This window comes from Antennarius striatus, chromosome 9 (assembly GCF_040054535.1).
Source record: "Antennarius striatus isolate MH-2024 chromosome 9, ASM4005453v1, whole genome shotgun sequence".
Classification (NCBI taxonomy): Eukaryota; Metazoa; Chordata; class Actinopteri; order Lophiiformes; family Antennariidae; genus Antennarius; species Antennarius striatus.
In genome coordinates, this window is record NC_090784.1 from 14,334,102 (window position 1) to 14,354,681 (window position 20,580).

General features: G+C 38.8%; 2 protein-coding genes across 6 annotated transcripts; both read right to left on the minus strand.

Annotated features, from left to right (window-relative positions):
- Nucleotides 1-58: 58 nt before the first annotated feature.
- LOC137601748 (solute carrier family 45 member 4-like) lies at nt 59-13,048 on the minus strand. 4 transcript variants are annotated; one of them, XM_068324125.1, is made up of 13 exons: nt 12,936-13,048; nt 10,997-11,373; nt 7,030-7,218; nt 6,763-6,942; nt 5,928-6,619; nt 5,624-5,767; nt 5,253-5,501; nt 5,018-5,137; nt 4,324-4,423; nt 4,110-4,190; nt 3,865-3,995; nt 3,504-3,572; nt 60-3,359 (listed from the first exon to the last, which is right to left on the minus strand). In XM_068324125.1, exons 2-13 carry the CDS (start codon nt 11,244-11,246, stop codon nt 3,138-3,140), a joined length of 2,427 nt encoding a protein of 808 aa, XP_068180226.1. In that variant the 5' UTR covers nt 11,247-11,373; nt 12,936-13,048; the 3' UTR covers nt 60-3,137. The 4 variants fall into 4 exon arrangements, with proteins under 4 accessions (XP_068180227.1, XP_068180226.1, XP_068180225.1 ...); XM_068324124.1 differs by having other exon boundaries at nt 11,540-13,000; XM_068324126.1 differs by having other exon boundaries at nt 59-3,359; nt 6,534-6,619; nt 10,997-12,999.
- Nucleotides 13,049-13,674: 626 nt separating this feature from the next.
- LOC137601803 (G-protein coupled receptor 20-like) lies at nt 13,675-20,024 on the minus strand. Of its 2 annotated transcripts, none has more exons than XM_068324219.1 (7): nt 19,536-20,024; nt 16,714-16,933; nt 16,351-16,617; nt 16,014-16,255; nt 15,775-15,859; nt 14,632-14,757; nt 13,675-14,436 (listed from the first exon to the last, which is right to left on the minus strand). In XM_068324219.1, exons 2-7 carry the CDS (start codon nt 16,897-16,899, stop codon nt 14,254-14,256), a joined length of 1,089 nt encoding a protein of 362 aa, XP_068180320.1. In that variant the 5' UTR covers nt 16,900-16,933; nt 19,536-20,024; the 3' UTR covers nt 13,675-14,253. The 2 variants fall into 2 exon arrangements, with proteins under 2 accessions (XP_068180320.1, XP_068180319.1); XM_068324218.1 differs by having other exon boundaries at nt 19,502-20,024.
- Nucleotides 20,025-20,580: the final 556 nt, after the last annotated feature.

Below are 20,580 nucleotides of genomic sequence, written 5' to 3' on the forward strand. Positions count from 1 at the left end.
TTCTTGAGATCAAGAGAACACTTCACACAAGAAAACATAATTTATTTTGAATTATAAAACACATTGTAATTGTCAATATGAATAAGGATGGAGCATTGATAGCCATGGTATTAATGAGAAATTTGATTGGATTTGATTGTGCTCACATAACAATGTCATATACCTGTAAATATAGTCGTTAACCGTTCTTGGTTGTCAAATCAAGTTCTTGTGACTTCTTGATTTCATTTTAATTTGATTTGTATTCCATTTTTAATCTTATAATAGCTGCAGAATTAAGCATGTTTATAACACGTAAAAGAAAACATAATCAGATGACCAAAATTATTCTGTGTGTAAACAAGCAGGTATAATCTCAGGCACAAGACACAACTGGTATTAAAAAAAGGTCTGTTAAACAATAAACAACACAGCTATGAATGACTTTTAAAACAAATCTGATCTGTTTTAAGATCTGTTTTGTTTAAATCAAAATAATTTCAGTAAGTCGTGCCCTGTTCTGAAAAAAACCTTTTTATTCGATATAGTAGTTCATATTAAAAATGGGGTAAAATTATATCTCTGGAACATTTAGATCCTTTTAAGGTTAATAAAAATGTGTTAATTTATTTCAGATAGGTAGGTAGTTAGGTCGGTAGATAGACTTTATGTATTTATTTAATGTAAATTCTTCTTCACTGCATGTTTTTGGTAGCAGGAGGAAGTCAGAGAGAATCCGCAGAGAACATGTAAACCCCACAGAGAAAATTCATAATTTGGATTTGAACCCAAGACCTACCATAAAATGTATTTAACTCAGAATATGAATTCTTTAAATAGGACAAGAAGCTGTAGGAATCCTCTGAAAATGTGAAAAAGAATGTGCATCTAAAGATTTCACAAAAGAATAATCTTTTAATAGACTTATTATAATGCAATAGTGCCTCATGTTGACTAAAAAGATATTGTTAAAGCAATTCCTAAAACTACTAAGTAATGTAACTCAACCTCCTATCAAAAGATGTTTAATATAACAACAGGCTGAGAACAATCCCCCCAAAACACAATGGTGCTCACTCTGTGTCACTCACATTATTATCAAGAAAAGACAGTAAATAAGTTTATACACTAAATGTTTTCATCGACTCATGTTTTCATTGTCTCAATACTTCTTTTTTCATATATTAGGTCAAATCCACAAAAATCTGTTTAGCTTGATGCCTGAAGTCCTAAATGACAGGGATCATGCCATGACAATCAAAGAAATTGCATTGATTATCCACATAGAAAAAGTAAAAAAGTCTCTCATAAATGCCATGGCAATAGACAATAGAGAAACTGCAGACGTGTTCTCAGTTGAGGCATTATGTAACACACTTGTTTCTATCTGCACAACAGAAAAGCAAACAGAAGGTTGTGTGTTTGGTCATTTGGTCTGACCTTAACATTCACCAGCAGTTCTAATCTGTCATTGAATATGTAGCATTACAGAACTGTTTCACAGTCCACCTTATTACACTGTGTGCGTTGCACTGTGTCTGTCACACTGGAAATTTGTGTGTATTGGGGGATGTACCATATGACTGTGCTTCAAATGATTTTGTGCATTCCCAATAATACTCCAAAGGTTGTCTTCTTTCATGTTTGATACTGGGAGGTAAACTGACCCCCTGCAGTATTGGAGATATCCATGTCATGTGCTGTATTACTGATGAAATTATTCCTAATGCTAATGCGGGCAACAACAATCTGGCTTCCAAAAAAAAGTACAAACCAAAAGTGTGAATTTTTTCTTTATCACTGACTGAGCATCTATAGCCACTTACTGGATTTAACAAATGTACCACAATGTGTCACGGTTGGGCGTGGGAATGCTGGTGTGTGGCAGGGAGAGGCCAAGCTTGTGGGTGGAGCCACAGCTTCACACCTGTTGGTCTTCTCCACACCAGAGACACATCCACACACCCGTTCTGATCGTAAAACCTGAACTTGTTTTGGGCTAATGACCAGAAGGTTTTCTTAGACCGGCTCGATCAGAGCTCGGTGCTGGTTTGTTTTCTGAAGTTTGGTTCCTGTAAGTCTGTTCTCTTTCTCTGCCTTGTTCTCCCTGAGTTTATGTTAGCATCTTGCCCATGTAGTTTAAGTTTTGGATTCAAGCTATGGACAAGAGTAGTGTCTTTGGTGGTCTGCATTTGGGTCCAAACCCCTCCAGTCGTGACACAATAAATCTAATCATTAACCCATTTTCCATTTCAACTGTACATTGAATGTATATAACAAAACACCTTATGAAATAATTTGATGGAAAGCTAGCAAAATACATCTGCACACAATTTGAAATGAAGAATACAGAATCTAGAATGTAAATGTGTTTCTACGAAATCAGGAATAATTTATTTCAAAAGGTCATTTGAACAATGCACTACTAGTTGTAACGCCATAATGGGACTAAAAATGTTCATAAAATGAACTGTATTTACAACAAAAGTGGAAGGCATCAATTGTTATCTGGAAATCTTATGGCATTTAGTAAATGAAATTATAGCATTGAGGTATTTAAGTGACTGGAAGATATACGTCAACCATAAATATCGCAGAGGTCATAAAAGTTTAGAACATGTTTCAGAATGTGAATGTCCATTCAGTAGAGCAGGTTCAGTGAACTATAACTATATAACTATATGTCACACTGATGCTGCAGAACAATGTAATGTGACAGTGCCATTCAGAAATGAGACAAAGTGCCTTTGTGTTCAATATGCATTGGCAAAAAAGGCAAACCTGACCAGTTACCATCAAATGGCTGCTTTTTTAATGGCTTACGTCTGTTGATTTAACAATCTACATGTATTGTTTTAGGTTTAAGGGTTAAGGTAGTAACAAGAGTATCCAAACTGAGCTTGTTTCTTTTTCTCAGTTCTCCATCGAAGAACATAATCAACATTCCTGAAGATGGGATGTCCACTTTGTAACATGATTCCTGTTGTTACTTGTCCCTCTGCTTTCATAAAGGCACAGACTTCAAAAGTTTAACTCCCCCACATGATGTGACTTGTGCGTAGGGAGGATGAAGGCCATCAGTTGTTTTTGTGTTAATGTTCAGAGTGATTCACTATCTCTGTCCTGTTTCCTGTGAGGTTTAGCACAGTTGATTTTGGTCACTGGTCTTCGTTTTGGTGTGAATCTTCAGGTGAACCCACCAGATGCTGGTCCTTCTCTGAAGAGCTGGAATCCATGTCAGGATAAATAACAAGGAAGCAGGCGGCAAGGAAACCAAGGAAGGAGCCTCCAGAGGCCACTGCAGGAATGACACGCACAGTGCCAACTGCCTCCACCACAGCTCCGAGAGCCGAGGCAACTAAAATCTGGCTGATATAGACCTGGAAATTAAAGTGATAGAAAAATTCAATTGAAATTGTGCATTATTTTGCTTCGGGATGGATGCCACTCCAAAAAAAAACTTATGTGATGGGATTTAGGGATTTTAATTCCAGTCTGAAATGTGAAAGGATATGAATGCTCACCTGGCAGGTCAAGATCGCGCAGTCAATGCCAAAACCTCTTCTAGTGTTTGCTGGACTGTGTTGAACATACTGAGGAGATGAGCAGCAAAGGAAAGATTGGGCAGTTCTGGTTTTGCGTAGAGTGACATTTTTTTGTGTGGAATGTTGAGATTAAGAGCAACTGCTACAATATTAATACTATGTGAAATACTACTGCGAGTGCGCCCATATTTAAAAACTACCTAGATAAAACATTTCAATTCAACAACAATTCACTGAATTTATTCAACGGACTTGACTGAAATGCTGACTACAATTTGTTGATGGCTTTTTTTGTTTTTGTATGAAGTGGATATAATTCACTGAATACCTGTGTACGTACCTCTTTGATTTCATGGTACTGTCCAAGTAATGCATAAGGGCAGTAGGAGATACTCATGGAGATGATGCCCATCCCACTAATCATGATTACGGCAACATAGACATTAGGGAATATGGCCATGACAGCAGTTCCTAAGGGATATATAACATTTCCTTTTTATATACATGAGACAAATGCAATGGCTCTAAAATCCTCTGTTCTTCATTCTAGTTTTGTCAGATTTTTCTTTCATTGTGGCAGCTGACCTATTGAAAATCCCAGAGTTCCAACAATGTAGACAACCTTAATGCTCAGATCAAAGTTATCTAGGTACTTCTGAAGGATGGCTGTGTGGAGAGCAAGAAGGACAAAGACAGAGAGGCTTCAGTTATTGGAGGGGCATGAGAAGCAAGTTAGAAAAGAAAAGTAAACATTCCATTGAGTTTGAATGTCAAAGTAGAAAGAGTGTTTGCATTTTACCTGAGCAGACAGCAGCAGTTGCAGCGTAGACCACCAAGCCCCAGCAGCCCATCTGCACTCCTCTGTTATAGTTATGAAACTCTGTAGAATTTGCTGGGGACTGAAAACAGATGGACAACTTCAATAGCTTGACTGTGTCATTGACATAAGTGTCTTTCTATTTGCTATGTGCGACTTTGTGCAGATGGATTTATTCGTCCCAACCACAATTTTTCTTCTACCATGTGGTCTCTATCCTAAGAAAATTGTCAAATGATACCAGGACAGCTGTCCCTGACAACAAGAAATACAAGCATATATTTTTTTTGATCCTTTATGATTAATTATGAGCTGGAAGTGGGAGGTGTCAGTTCAGGAGGTGAACTGACACCTCCCACTGCTGAAATGCCCTTGAGCAAGGCCTTGCCCCCTACAAGTTGCTCATTGGAAACACCAGGTCAGAGCTGCTCGCAGCTCTACCTCCAACTCTGTGTGTGTGTGTGTATGTGTGTGTGTGTGTGTGTGTGGGGGGGTTGTTTGTTTCAGGGGCCTGTGCACACATGTATGCAAAAAATAATTTCCCTAAGGTAACACATAGGTTTTAAGGAAAATATTATTGCAAAAATCCGCATTGCATAAATCTGAGCAAATGACAATAAATGAACTTTGATATATTGAAGGTGTGTGTTTGTGTGAAGTAAGCATGGGTGTGTACCGTAGGGTCACCATGATAAATGACTTGCCCCATGAAATCTGTATAAAACACAGCCTCGGCTATAATAGAGAACCAGGTGATGAGGTGGCACAGACACAATCTCCACAACTGCTTCGGCATCTGTGGAGTGCAAAAAAGAAAAAAAATAAGGTCAATAGCGAAAGGCACACGTGTCCCCTAAACTTTTGAAGTGATGTGGCACATTTATGTTCAAGACATTTTTAATTTACTTCACCCTCAACATGGACAACCAGAGCAGTCGAACAGTTGTACTGGTGTCTGTCTCTCCATCAGAGTCTAAGCCATCTGATGACAGACTGCTGGCTGACAGTAGTAAGTCCCGTCTGTCTGAACGCAGCTGGAGGTCTGTCAAATCGTTTAGACTACGAGAGGTGGTGATTGGCTGAGGGCTCCCGTGTGCAGCCCGCTGCAGTCGATAACGTTGTGATCCAACTCGTCCATAGTAAGAGAAAGTAAAGGAGGGCTGGAGTGGAATACAAAGATCAGATCTTTTGCATTTGCAGAAATTAAATATGGTGTCAACTATTAGTAATCGATTATTAACTATTAAAGAAATCACCCATAAAACAGTAAATGTAGCTGTACTTGTCTGTAAAAGGTGGGCGCGTGCGATCGAGACAAAACAGAGCTGTTGGAGGGGCGGTCTGTCAGTCTAGTGGAGGCATGGGCTTTCCTTTCACTGGAGAGCGCTGAAGAGGACAGATCAGTACTGGCACCTGTAGTCTTGACCTGCCGACACAGGAGACATGTCAAAACATTTGAAACCATGGGTTTTTGCTCCGTACGTTGAACAACAATCAATTATCAAACACTTCTTTGACACTGACACTTGATTTCATTTCAGTCTGCTATAGCAATATAACTTTAAAATAACAAAGGCAACATCTACCATTGTAGCAGCTGATTTTCTTTGTCTTTTAGGAATTGAGTTCTCAAAGACAGTGATCTGTAGCTGAGGTGAGGTTTTTATAGGGCCCTTAAGCCCAGAAACCACAGGATTTTCTGACTCTAAGAATGTCATCGCTTCAGTGAGATTGGGCGCTCCACCAGGAGGTGACGAGGACCCAGCACTGCGTTCTGACGGCTTGAAAACATCCAGATCTCCCTGCATCTCTTGAAGGAAGTGATGCTCCCCAGGCAGAAAAAACTGAAAACCTGGATGGAGATCATGATCCAATTTGATGGTAGTATCTGGCAAAGCCAAAACCGAATCACTTTTACTCCGTACTTGCTCTGCATCCAGCAGGTATTTTTTCATGTACACATGATCAGGTCCATTGTCTCCTTGCGCCTGGGGTTCAAAGGCATCCTCCTCTGTGATCACATCTAGTAGAGGTGGAGTGTGGCCTCTGGGTCTAAGAGACGATTGGCTGCTTGTCTCCTCGTTTCCTATTGCTTTAAGCTCGTTGGAAGGAATAAAACGTTGCTCGGGGATAGAGAGCATGTGCAGTGCGACAGAGACAATGAAGATGATGCCTGCAAACATGAAGAGGACCTGTTCCTGTGATTTAAATGCTTGTCCCAGAGCTGTGCCAGTCCAGTCTAGTCCACCCAGCATGTAACCCACTGCTCCACCCAGCCCTGGAGAAGTAAACATGCATACAGTTCATGTCAACTATGCACAGCGGAAGCAACTAAAGGCAGTTATCCAAAACGATACTGTCCATACTATATACAGCAAAAAGCATTTCCAAAAGTTATGTCATTTTGCTCTCATATCTTACCAGCAGAGAAAGCATGAATATTCAGGACCATATCTTGCTCTTCTGTGTCGGCAACATCAAGAAGGTAAGCTCTGATTGGTCCCTCAGAAGCATCAGCACTAAAGTCCAGCACAACCACACCTAAAACAGTGAGGACGATGCCAATTGTCTGGTTGCCGGGTTTATCACCAACAGAAAGGCCTGATCATAAAAACACATATACAGATGTAGTTAAAAAGTAATTTCATAACTTTCAAGTGGTCATCTTAACCCAAACCTCCTACTCACCTATTAATGATCCATTTAAAAACAGCGCCACACCAAGGAGCACACCAACGCATAGCCCCAGAATGAACGGTCTTCTCCGGCCCCATTTCAGAGTACAACGGTCGCTGGTCGTGCCGATCAAAGGAGTGAAGAGGAGACCAAGGATAGGACTGAGGAACCAGGTCAAACTGTAATATTGCTCAGGAAGACCTAGAAAACACAAAGGTAGTTGCTTCACTATAATGCATTAAATCAGTCTATTAGGACCTGTGTAAATTACACAGATTTTGTTACATGTTAGTTACGTGATTAATGTATTTCAACAATAAATTCATTTCAGGCAGAAGTTTGATTAAAGAACATATTAACATTTTAAAGGCCATAATTTCAAGCTGTGCTACTTCTGAATTATTTGCTTTATTAAGTTTTGGCAGAAATTCTTGAACATAGAGCTTAAGAAAATAAAGCACATTGTAAGGTAATCAACAAACAAGTAATACTTATTTACTGATGGTGTTCAAACACTTAATGAACAGTAAATGCAAATAAGAGAAAATAATCCAAATCTGTTCAATACAGAGGAGGTGAATCACATACACGCTGATCTTTGATGATGACATTTTCCCTCTTTAGGGTAACTTGTAATTATTTAATGTTATTATAACCCTGTGTCCAACTAGGGTTAACTGAAGATCCCTTTCCCACATGAAGCAAGACATGAATAAAACTTGTTCTTTTATGCAGAAATACTATTTAATGTTGATTTTAAAATATCAGATTACACATATGCTTTTCACTTCACAAGTTCAAGTGTTTAACATTTTTACATCAAACTTGTGTTAAATGACCATGGAATCATGATTATTTTCTTGGTGTCCTGAATTAAATTATTTATGTTGAGTGCAATTCAAGTGTATTATTTGAAAGTGTGCACATCCAACTGTTGGAATCAAAAGAAAACACATTTCGGGATGAATCTCCTTTCTGAATTACCGATACAAGGCTCTTTGAAATGAATTATAAGTTTGTAATGACTTACTCATTTGTTCTGCTTGGATTTTTTTCCCCATCTTAGTGCAAACATGATCATTGTATTAACATAGCATTCCTTTTTTCTTCATGTATGAACTTGCCACACTCACATACATAGGTGACAAGACCATTCAGATAATAAAGGAGCCTGTTACAACAGAGAAGACGGAGGTATGCAAAACTCAGCCAGGAAAGTGATGAAATCACCGACAACCGATTCTGTTAACTACTGCTTCTGTTAGATGAACAAAATCCTGATTTTAATCTCCTAATGAAGAAGGGGACGCTTACCTTCAATGTACAAACCTAGTGTTCATTCATCTGGCTATGTGAGCTGGCTGTTTCTCACAGGAACAAGTTCCCCAATCTGCCTTGCCCTGCTCATGCCTTCCTTCTCCATAAAGTCAACAAAGCAGGATGACCCTCATGCATTTGGGAGAATGTTACTTTCAAAAGTGTTGTTCTTCCTCGGTCTTTCCCATCACTATTCAATCCCTCTTTTCTTAATGGGTCTCTAGATTTAGAGTGCCTGAAATCTTGTTTTTGTGTCAAGGAGTGTAACCCAAAACATGAAGTAATCTTTCTACAAATGAAATGTACTGTATTTGTCCTTCACATAAACAAGGAAACACATGTGATCAAATTCCTGTGACTGGTTTCATATTATTCCACTGAGCCTCAAGAGGAGATCTTTTTCTTCTTTGTCTTGTTTTCCTTTCGGCTTTTCCCTTCAGGGCTCGCCACAGTAAATCAATTGCCTCCATCTAACCCTGTCATCTAATCCTGTATTAGGAGATAATCTGCTAATATATTGCATATTACTTGGAAACACTGATATAAACAGTGCAGGATTATTTCTTTTCATAAAGTGCAATCAGGTCTGCATATATTTAGCAGCGCTGAAATGTACTGTATATTATAATGTCCACATGTCTGATAAAGATGAAACAGAGAGTCATTACAATTTAAGAGAGAGAGACTTTGGGGTGCAAAACAAAACTTCATCGGTAAAGATATGATGGGATTAAGAGAAAGACTGGAGATCTGGAGGGTCAGATTCTAATGAAACGACCCTCATAAGATGAAATGGTCTGAGGAGGTTGACAATAGCAAGCATGTTTCAGATAAACCTCAAAATCTTAACACAAGTTTTCTCTTCCACAGTCAAAATATTTAATTGAAATCTGTTACAAACTTGAATGACACAAAAAAACATTATTCAGGTGTTGAGCTCCTATGGGACAGATCTCAAGTCAATCAGGCACACATAATTAGAAGGAGTTTGGTAAGAATTAAAATTCACAATGATGATAAAAAACAAAAAAAGAAACCAAAAGAGCAACAACAAAATAAATCCCAATTAATTTGTCAAAAGTAAAAACTTCCAGTGTCATATGGGTGTACTGTAGTTCTTGACTTGAATTAATACAAAATTTTGCTCTTCTAGTTGAAACATATGGCACATTTTTGGAATATTTACAGGTGCTACTAATCACAAGCAGTCCTGTAGTCTTTCTCAGATCATGTTGGTTAGCGTGTTTGATCGGCAAACCAATTTTTTTTTTTATCTTGGCCTTTCAACTCTAACTTCCTCTTTATCCATGAGAATCAAGAGTCACTGAATTTTGCCACGATGATGTCTTCACAGCAGGCTAGCCAGCCAACACAAAGTTTGTACCATCAGTATTGAAGTTGTAACACCTTCCTGCCACAGGCATAACATTCAAGAGCCATCTCCTTCTCTGCCCCAGACTACAACTTTCACAATATTCCACAGAAATCCATTTGAAGCTTTCTGAGTTATTTCACTTACAATTCCACATGCAAACACAGACTAATAGGTCAGTAAAGTAATAGGTCAGAAATTTAAATGGTTCTGAGTAAAGTATTGTCACAAAAGGCTTCAATCCTGAATTTAAGGAACAAGATCCAAACAATCAGCACATGAACTGATCTTTTTATCAATGTATCTGCCTCTTTTCTTTTAACATAATTAAGTTTAAGTACTTCAAACCAACTATCCTGTGCCCCAATGTTATCACATTATTAATTCATTCATTTTTTATACCCACTTTTCATCCGCTGTCACGGGTGCTGTAGCCTATCCCAGCAGACTGAGGACTGAGACAGGGGACACTCCGGGCACGACGCCAGTGCACCATGGAACCCAATATATACACAGACGATCACAAACACATACTCACACCTAAGGACAATTTCATACTGGCCAATTTGCCTGAAGTGCATGTTTTTGGAGGTGGGAGAAAGCCGGAGAGAATCCACACAGACACGCGGACAACATGCAAACTCCACCCACTGTGCCTCCATGCCGCATGTTATCACATTATGGTGCAGCTAATTTCTAACAAGTTCATCTAATTTCTAATAACCTTTTCATTCCAGCCTTGGAGTTATAAAATTTTTTAAAAACAAATCTTGCCAAGAAACACCGCAGACTTAGTCAAAATTTAACTCATGGTAGTTTCCACAGATTAGTGACATAATAATATGGGTTATCAATTCACTGACTAAGCTGATTAATCAGTGCTGAAAGAACCTTCTCAATACCTACCGTCCTTGAAAAGCCAAAGTCCTTTGCCTTTTAGCAGTTACACTAAACGAAAAGGGTAAAAAAAATTCAGAAATATCTTTCTTGTAATATTGTGAATAGGGAGGGAAACTGAGGGGCTGCAATGTGCTGTGTTAGACATTCTCGTCATACCTAACCAGGGCAGCAAGCCTTTGTTTCATTTCTGCTATGGTGGCAATCCTGCATCTAAAAAAATAACCCCCGGTTATGGAGGTTGCTGTTGACAACAGGTTAAACAACGCAGAGTACAGTCAGAGAAATACTGATGGTAATACTGTGACAACTTAACAAAATTTGTTTAACAGTGAAAAGCAAGAGTGTGTGTCCAGTACGTCTATACTGTATGACTGTAATGCATCTCCTTACCTATCTGCAGCAGCACTGGCGTCACCAGGGCAGTCTCCATGGCGTAGCAGAACTCACGTCCAAACATAATGGCTCCATGCATTACCCAGCGTTGCAGAGGGATCCGTACACCACTGGCCTCCTCCTCCAATTCTTTCTCACCACCACTTTCCTCTGCTACTTCACTGTATTTACTTGTCCCTGGAAGACCAGAAGCCTCCTCTTCTGATTTTCCTTCCATTACACTCTTGTTTGCTTTCAGAGGAACCATTTAATTGGCTTAATGGTCTCTATTAGTATTAGACTTGATTCTAGAAGCTCTACTATAAAAATAGAACTGTATTTTTTTCTTTTATATAAAAAGAACAGAACATCCGTGGATATCATCTGGTCACCCACTGTGTAAGAAAAAAAAAAAATCCAGAAAGATTAATCAGTGAGTATTTTTTGCTAAGGAAGGATTCAAATAATTGCAAATGAGTGAAAATCAACCAGGAATCATCACCATAATGGAATTCATATGTACAAAAAACCTACCAGAGTTTTAAAACCCATCATGCTTACATATGAAAACCAACAGCTCAGCGACAGTATTCCTCAGTCTGGGAAGCACAAGTTCATGTTCACACATTCAGGAAGAGCAGAGAAGTTCAGCACAATTCCAGAGGTATTCAGAGGGAGGGACAGGGAGAAGGAGGAGAGGTAGGAAAAAGGGGTGGCAATATAGCTTAGGCCATGTGTTACCTTTGTGGAAGGCTGGGGAATGAGTTAGAGTGGGTCTAAGAACATGCCTGCAGTCGCTGCACAATATATTTTGGATATTATTTGCATGCACTATTTGGATTGTGTAAACTTGCAGCATTGGTCAACAGATGTCTGTTTGTCTGTACATGCGTGTGTTTTTATCTATGTAAGTACAACTCCACACATGCCAGGATCAAATCTTGTGGAAAATGTTTGACCAACCATCTAGACAAATAGTGTTACACAGTTAAACGATCTAAAACTATGCAATATGGTATTGCTGCAATGAGAACAGTCCTAATCTTTACTAATGTTATAAATTTGTGTTTATATTCTACATGTGCTGACAGATAAAGCACATCTTTTATTATTCTTTATGTGGAACACTGCAATGCTCCCTTTAGAAAACTTGTTTGAACCCAGCTGAATCTTACAACAGGAAACAAAATGATAGCTGAAGAAGACTGCCGGCCAATCTTGAAGTTTATAGATGTAAGACATACAATAAAACTGAACACAGGAACAAAAGATAAAGGAATTTTGCGACACATAACCTACGGTTGTAAAATTTAATCATTTTCATTCATGGAGTTTTTGGAGAAAGTTGAACTCTGTAAAGTTGAACAGCTGTAATCAGACTTGTTAATCCTTAAACTCTGTAAATTTAAAGCTACCGGTAGGATGAAGAAATCCTGGGTAGGAAATCAACGTATCATAAAACAACGGCGGTTGCACAATGGAGTAAAAGTACGGATTAGTCTGACTCGTTCTCTCTCGTATTTGCTCGGACTGTCACCTTACATACGTTTTACAGTATAGTAATGTACAGTAACGTACAGGTAAACAAAACAATTAATGTTCCAAATCTCTCTCCACGTATCCCAAAACAGTCCTGTGTACATTTATGTCGTGATTACACGTTGATAGCGCTGGATAGTCGCTGGAATGTGTAATGTATCATGGAATGTGAGTCGGTTAGGACTGGTTTCGCTAAAGGCTTACCTGATCGACATAACCATTATATCGTCTATTTAAAATATACAACAACGATTGATAACCGTCGCAGATGGCGCACACCTGAGCATTTTCATGCTAACACTGACAGGTGTGGCTAACGTTACCTCACACTTTGTTTAGCTAATAAAATAGACAGCTAATGTCAAATAAAGATAGAGAAAAACATTTATAATTTATAAGATAAACAGATGAAACATACCTAAAATGTTGCTCCGCTATTATAAGTAAAATAAGCTCCACATGATGAAGGCTATATTCTCTATAACGTGTATAACGTGATAATAGTGGGCACGGATAAGCGATCTGGCTAACCTTTGGCAACTACAGCACGCGTCAATCTCATTGGTTTCCACAGTAACAGAGAGGGGCGTGGCCATCAAAGGAGACGTGCGTCATTAATATGATCGCTCAGGGGACAGGGAATAACAACATCCAAACACTCATTTATTTTATAGTGATATTTACCATCCTACAAATATTACTAAATGTAATGTTGTAACTAATGGTAAAAAAAAAGCCTCAATAACAACAACAATAATAATAAAAAATAATAATAATAATAACAACAACAATAATAGTGTATTAACAAATTGAGTAATGTGGAATTTAACTTTAAAGTTATTGGTAATACGTAATAGTTTTCAAAACTCCATTCATCAAACTTAAACTTTAAATGCTTACACCTAGTATAACTTATAAATGAAGTACCAAACAGAAGTGGTCTATCTAACATATAAAAGCTATCATTTTAAGAAAATCAGGCGAATCTTATCCCATTAAAACGAGTCAAGACAGTCCAAGTACCAGGTTTGATGTATAAAGTAAATACTCACTACCCATACTAGTGTCTCCTTCATGCACTTAACATGCAATTAGAGGTTGTATTCACTGTTGATGAAACCAGACTGACACCAGTTTTACTTTACAGGACACTCTGTTAAATGTTTTATTTTTATATGGTAGTATTACAGCTCAAACATGAACAGCTGAAGCTGTTTTCAGTCATCAGGGAGGTTCCTGTGAAACTCTCAATGTCTTCTGCGCGCTCTTGCCGCAGAGGCCTTCAAAAGGCGGTCAAGTTTGCCCTCTGCTGTAGAAAAGTGGTTATTACGAAAACAGAGGTCGCCTTGTGGTTATCATTGCTCTTTTGGGGTGGTAATGGTGCTATAACAGATCTACTAAGGGATTACATCCAATTTGACAGATATATGGATAGTTCTGCCCTTGTTTAGCTGATATCAGTGCTGTTATATATTATAATTATTTATAATTCCTTGTTGGCAAATTGATCTTGCAGTTAGGAAGACATGTGATGGATAATTTCATCTGGCTTGATGAGAAATTTCAGTTGGAGACCAAAGTTGTGTCTTCATTGCTAGTTTTGATTGAGAGAGTTCAGGTTACTCTCAGATTGCAGCTGTTTTATCTATATGTTGGTCTCTATGTTGTCTCTATGTTTCCTTGGATAATGGTTATATTTCAGTTTGAATTTGTCTTCACCTTCAAAGTTCAAGTATTTAGAGTGTATGGTTTCTTTCCTGATTGGCTGTCCCTGAGGTGGCAGTCTTGGTCATCATGATCTCATTGTTAGGGACATTGGCGGCCATCCCTCCTGAGGCTTTGGAACTGTGCTGCATGCTGATGATGTCACCACTAGTCTGCTCCGGTTGTGCACGACGGAAAATACTTCTCATAGTGGCCTGAAGAGAAAAACACAGCAGAAATTTTGGTGAATAGAGGAGTAAATAATTGACTAAATGATGATGATGGATGTACAGATTATGGATGCAAGAAAATATGGATGATGGATGGATATGTGGGAGACAGCAAACATTTTGAGATGGATTGCATGATGGAAGGGAAAGATAAGAGGAGAAAAATGACCCAAGTACTACCTGAAAATTATTTGTAATAAAGCAATAAACAATAGGATCCATACAGCTATTCAAGCTGCTGAGAGAAACTGTTACGTGGTACACCAACACAGGATATGGCATATCGGGGATGAAATATGCCACCACCTGTAACACAATAAGAGAGAACACATTCTTTTACAAAGATAACAACACCAACAGCATTAATAACAATAGTCCTCTTTTTGTTCTTCTCCTTTCGGCTTTTCCCTTCAGAGGTCACCACAGCGAATTAGTTGCCTCTATCCAACCCTGTCTTCTGCATCCTCTTCTCTCACACCAACTACTTTCATGTCCTCTTTCACTACATCCATAAACCTCCTCTTTGGTCTCCCTCTAGGCCTACTGCCTGGCAGTTCTGGCAATATATTCACTATCTCTCCTCTCGACATGTCCAAACCATCTCAGTCTGGCCTATCTGATTTTATCTCCAAAACCTCTAACATGTGCTGTCCCTCTCATGTACTCATTCCTGATCCTATCCTTCTTGGTCACTCCCAAAGAGAACCTCAGCATCTTCATCTCTGCTACCTCCAGCTCTGTCTCCTGTCTTTTCCTCAGTGACACTCTCTCTAGACCCAACAACATTGCTGGTCTCAGTTTTGTACATCTTTCCTTTCATTGTAGCTTGAACTCTTCTATCACACCTGACACTTTTCACCACCCGTTTCATCCTGCCTGTACACGCTTCTTCACCTCTTTTCCACACTCTCCATTGCTCTGGACTGTTGACCCTAAGTACTTAAAATCCTCCACCTTCTTGATCTCTTCTCCCTGTAACCTCACTCCTCCACTTGGATCCCTCTCATTCACACACATGTACTCTGTCTTACTGCGGCTAACCTTCATTCTTCTCCTTTCCAGGACAAACCTCCACCTCTCTAGCTTCTCATTCACTTGTTAATAAAAATAGTAATAAACTTACTATAGTAGCTACATGCAGTGTCTCTTCAGGTATAATTTGTTCCACTATACTAATTCATAATCTCTTTGACATGTAAATGACAATGTCTACCGGCCATAGATTATGGCCTGAATTTATGCCAGAGCTGAGTGTTGCCATGGAATGTTGTTCTGTCTGTTTTTACAGTCTGCAAAATGATAAGGATATTTTAAAACCCTCACCTGTGTGATGTGGAAGGGTGTGAAGCAGACAGTGAAGATGATCAGCACTGTGCACAGCAGCTGGACAGCCCTCCTTCTTCTTTCTCTGAAGAAAAACATTTAAAATCAGCGCTGTGACATTGCATCAGCACTTTCAGGGCTGCAAATCTCACTTCTTTAATTCCTGTACTGCATTTTTCAGTAGCTACTACAGGTGAATAACAGACCAAGACTTCTTCTAGTTTAATCATTGGTTTTACCTGCTCTGCTGCATCAGACGGCGGTCAGCCAGTGCCCACATAATCCGCACTGTGAAGACCACAATGATGATGAGGGGTAAAAAGAATTCAGTAATCGTGAGAAAGAGGAGCTTTGAGAGACAGCAGCCTGGGTAGTGGAAAGCGGTGGAAAGGGAGTACGTGAAGACAATGGCAAATATCCAGATGGAGACACACACACATTTGGCCACCCCAAAGTTCCTCCACCGACGGGAAGCCTCAACCTACAATGACGAAAGAAAATAGTTTTAAATCCCTTCAGCTTTTGAAACAAGACAGTTTATATTTCAACATCGTCAAAGCTATGAACTTCGCCCACCTGCACAATGGCAAGGTAACGATCGACACATATGCAGGTCAGGAACAAGATGCTGCAGTACATGTTGACAAAGTAGCTGAAAATGTGCAGGTAATAGCAGGTGAGGCATGATCCTCCACTGTAGTAAAGCAGGATACGTGTTGGCAGAGACAGATTCACCAACAGGTCTGTCACGGCTAAATTGATGGTGTAGATGACTGAGGTTGTCTTCTGCTTGGTACGGAAACAAAACACATACAGTGCAACTATATTAAGCACCGTGCCCACCTGTGAATGGACAACAGGGAGAAGTTATAGCAGTTTCTCCAGCTGGGAGTTTTAAGAATAATATAAAGAGTAAGAATATCTTCCAAAAGTACCTACCAGAAATATGAAAGAGTTTATAACCATCAGTCCAATCCAAAAGCTGTAAAAGTCATTGTAGAGATCCTCATCTAAATGAGTAAATCTTCGCAAAAATCCTCCTTTCCCAGTTGTGTTACTGACTACTCCTGGCAACTTGGAAGACGAAGTGTTGATAAAAAGCCAAGATTCAGTGCTGTTGTTCATTGTTGTGGCAATGATGAGGATGTTTGTGCCAAAACTGTCAGAAAGAAATCACAAAAAGTTGTGATACAATAAAATTAGCCTTAAAACTGAAAACATTGAAGGTTATGACCGTGCTCATCCCTTCTTTTTTATACCAATTCGAAGGTATTAGCACCGATCCAGGTGACAAGGAGACATTCTCTGTCACATGTTAGACACAAGGTAAGCTATCCAACCACAGGACTAATTCATAGCATTCCTAAAATTCCCCAGATTTTTTGAACCACCACTATGAGCTCTTATGGCTGTTTATTTGTGTTAATGATGGTGATTCATACACAGACATCCCTTTCTACTCATCTGTCTCATCTCTGACTTTGGTGTGGATGTTTCCACTGCCTTAAACAGAGAAAGCCACTTTAAAACAATATTTGTTTATTTCTTTACTGTATATGTTGCTATATTTATTTATATTTATTCTCCCTTTACTAACAAAATCGAAATCATGTAACATATGTTCCCTCGTTTTGGTGAAGATGTCATGGCAACCATAACAGAAAGACTTGGGTTGCATTGACTTTAAATAACTCACAGGGATCAGATCTGAGTCATATTCATTTTGGGCCACTAAGATCGATCTTGATCTGAATGTCCTGTTTGTGTTTATTTCCCAAGTATGAAAAATAAATAATTCTTGTCTTTATTGACATAAACAGAGTAGATCGGGGTTAATATTTTAATTCATAGTAACTACATTGAGCAAAAAATGAAAGTGGTCGGACGAATATGTGCAATGTGAATTTACATGTATTGTATAACAGAACGTTATACAGTACATGCGTTCTGCATGATTTACAATGTCAACTTGAGCAACTCTAGTCTCGCACTGGCAAAAATAAAGGAACACTTCCTTAAGCTGCGTGGAAAACAATAGAAACTGACTTTTCTGTGAAAATGACATAAGAGTAGCACTTGTCAAGGTGAAGCCACGCATATCTGAACTGGTCTCTCAATAACAACAGCAGAAGTCACACTGATTAGCAGGTAGGTCATTCTTTTCTGTGACCTAGATACTGGTTCATGAGAACACAAGGCAGGCATTCCTTCATGAGGCAGTAAGGTGGAGTTGTGTTTGTGATGATTCAGTTGTTTTGTTTAATATATATGTATATATATATATGTGTGTATATATATATATATATATATATATATATACACAATATATATGTGTATATGTACAGTGTATACAGTATATACTGTATATATACAGTATATATATATGTGTGTGTGTGTGTGTGTGTGTGTGTGTGTGTGTGTGTGTGTGTGTGTGTGTGTGTGTGTGTGTGTGTGTGTGTATGTATAGTTATTTCTTCTCCTATATTATATATATATTCAAAACTAAAATTGAAATAAACATTTAGAGTAAAACACCAGCTTCAGATTGTTGCTTTTTGAAAGCTTAATTTCTACCTAAGGTAGGATGAAAGCCGAGCTTTGATTTAGTAAGTTTTCCTGTGTAACTCATACACATTAACATGTGTCAAGCCCACTGTATTGTAAATTATGATGATTGGTCTTTTTATGGCCTTACCAAAGCTAGAATTGTTAAACCCAAATGCAGACACCCATCAAACTGGTAATACCAGATGCAATTTGCCATGTATTAAAACTTCTGGAATGCTGCACTTTTCTTTAGGTTCTATTTCAGCTGAGCAACAACATTTTTGGACAAAATTACCTTCAGAGGTAAAAATAGATTGAATAAGGAAAACAAGCCTGTGCAGATTCTCACTGGGGTCTAGTAAGCAGATACTGTGACATCAATTGACAGCATCACTGTTGCTCTCCTATTGTTGCTCTTCCTCTTATAACATCAAAGTCTGTGATGCAATGACTGTAAAATAATGCTGAGAGGAGAGCAGAGGGCCCAGAGGCCTATCACAAATAACGCTGTCCAAATAAATTCCAGAAGCGTGGGAGTCTCGTTTGGGTGGCAGTGTGTGTGTGTGTGTGTGTGTGTGTGTGTGTGTGTGTGTGTGTGTGTGTGTGTGTGTGTGTGTGTGTGTGTGTGTGTGTGTGTGTGTGTGTGTGTGTGTGTGTGTGTGTGTGTGTGTGTGTGTGTGTGTGAAAGATTGTGTGATGAAAAGAAATATATAAAAAGGAAGAGACAGGATCGGATGGCAGAATACAGATCTCACGCTGTCCTGCATCAAATTATAGCTTTACAAAAAGCCCCTCGAGTCTAATGGAAAATTTTATTGCAACTCTAATTTTAAGTTGCACTTGTAATAGAAGTCCATAGGGACCTTTCCAAGACCTCTTATTGTGTTTTATTACATGCTGTGAAATGGAACATGGTACTGGCCTATGTTCCAGCATTATATTTGCTGAGTCAGTTTACGGGAAACTGACTCAAAAATGGTTTTGAGTGCTTATTCAGTCTATTTTAAGCAAATTCCCAAATGTTGGACAAACTGTAATCATCCTTATTTTAGGGATTTTTTGCCATTACGTTAAATTTTTTTCTGGCATGTTTTGTTTAAGTCTCATTACCAGGAAACATAACTTGAAATCTGTAATTTCCTTTAGGCCCTGTGATACAGTTTGTCCACAGTTTACTCACCTTCGGAGAAAAAAGAGAAATTCAGCGACTCAACTTTGTTTCTGATGAAGCTGTAGTGTCCTCATGTCCATCTTCAACTCAAGACTGAATTGTTCAATGTCCAACCATGAGATATTTACACTCAGTGACCTGTCCACCTTTGAATCCTCTGAATACCTACTTTACATTAGTTCCTTTACTGTTTGTAACAGTTCAGCATTTCAGAGTGGATTGCATTTTTCTTCTTAGTATCTCAGTTGTGTCCCCTTTCAGATTTTCGAGCCTGTTGACAGTAGTGATCAATCCACTTCTTCAGATTTGTGAGTCAAGTAGCATCTTTGTCATCTCTATCACTGTGAGGCTGTCTGCTATTACTCATCGTATTGTTTTTCTGCTCAGATCTTTCTGCTTCCTAGTCCATTGTTGTACATCTCAGTCCTTTATTGTGTCTCTTCTTCACCGCTTCTTTTACTCTCCATATTAGCATAATTTTCAGTTACTGACTCTCTTTCTCTCTCCCTCTCTCTCTTTCCCTCTCCTTCTCTTTCTCTGTCTCTATTGGCAATGACTCTGACTAAACTGCTTCCCTCCCTCTCACCCTAAATCTTCGTTTAGTCTGCAGACAGGAAGTCTTCGCATGTGTTTACGTTCTATTTGGACACTGACACACATGTCAATGTAGTTTGCACACACAACCAATGCTCCTGCACACATGCATGTGAACCCAAATATTCAAGCACATGGCATCACAATCACAACTCGTGCATTAGACGTGACATTTTGTGTAAATCTACACTGCCCCGCAAAAAAAAAGGTCACCGTTTGGGTTTCAATAAGCAAATTGCAGTGTTATAATCAGGGGTTGCTTCGGTTGGTCAAGTCTAGGCTCAGCAATATTATTCAGCAAAAAAATTAAGTCAGCTGAGTACCTGAATGTACTGAATGACCAGGCTACCCCACAAATGGATTTTTTCTCCCGGATGGCATGATCATATTCCAAGACAACAATGCCAAAATTTATCGGACTCTAATTGTGAAAGAGTGGTCCAGGGAGCATGAGGAATCATTTTGACACATCAATTGGCCCCCACAGTCCTGAG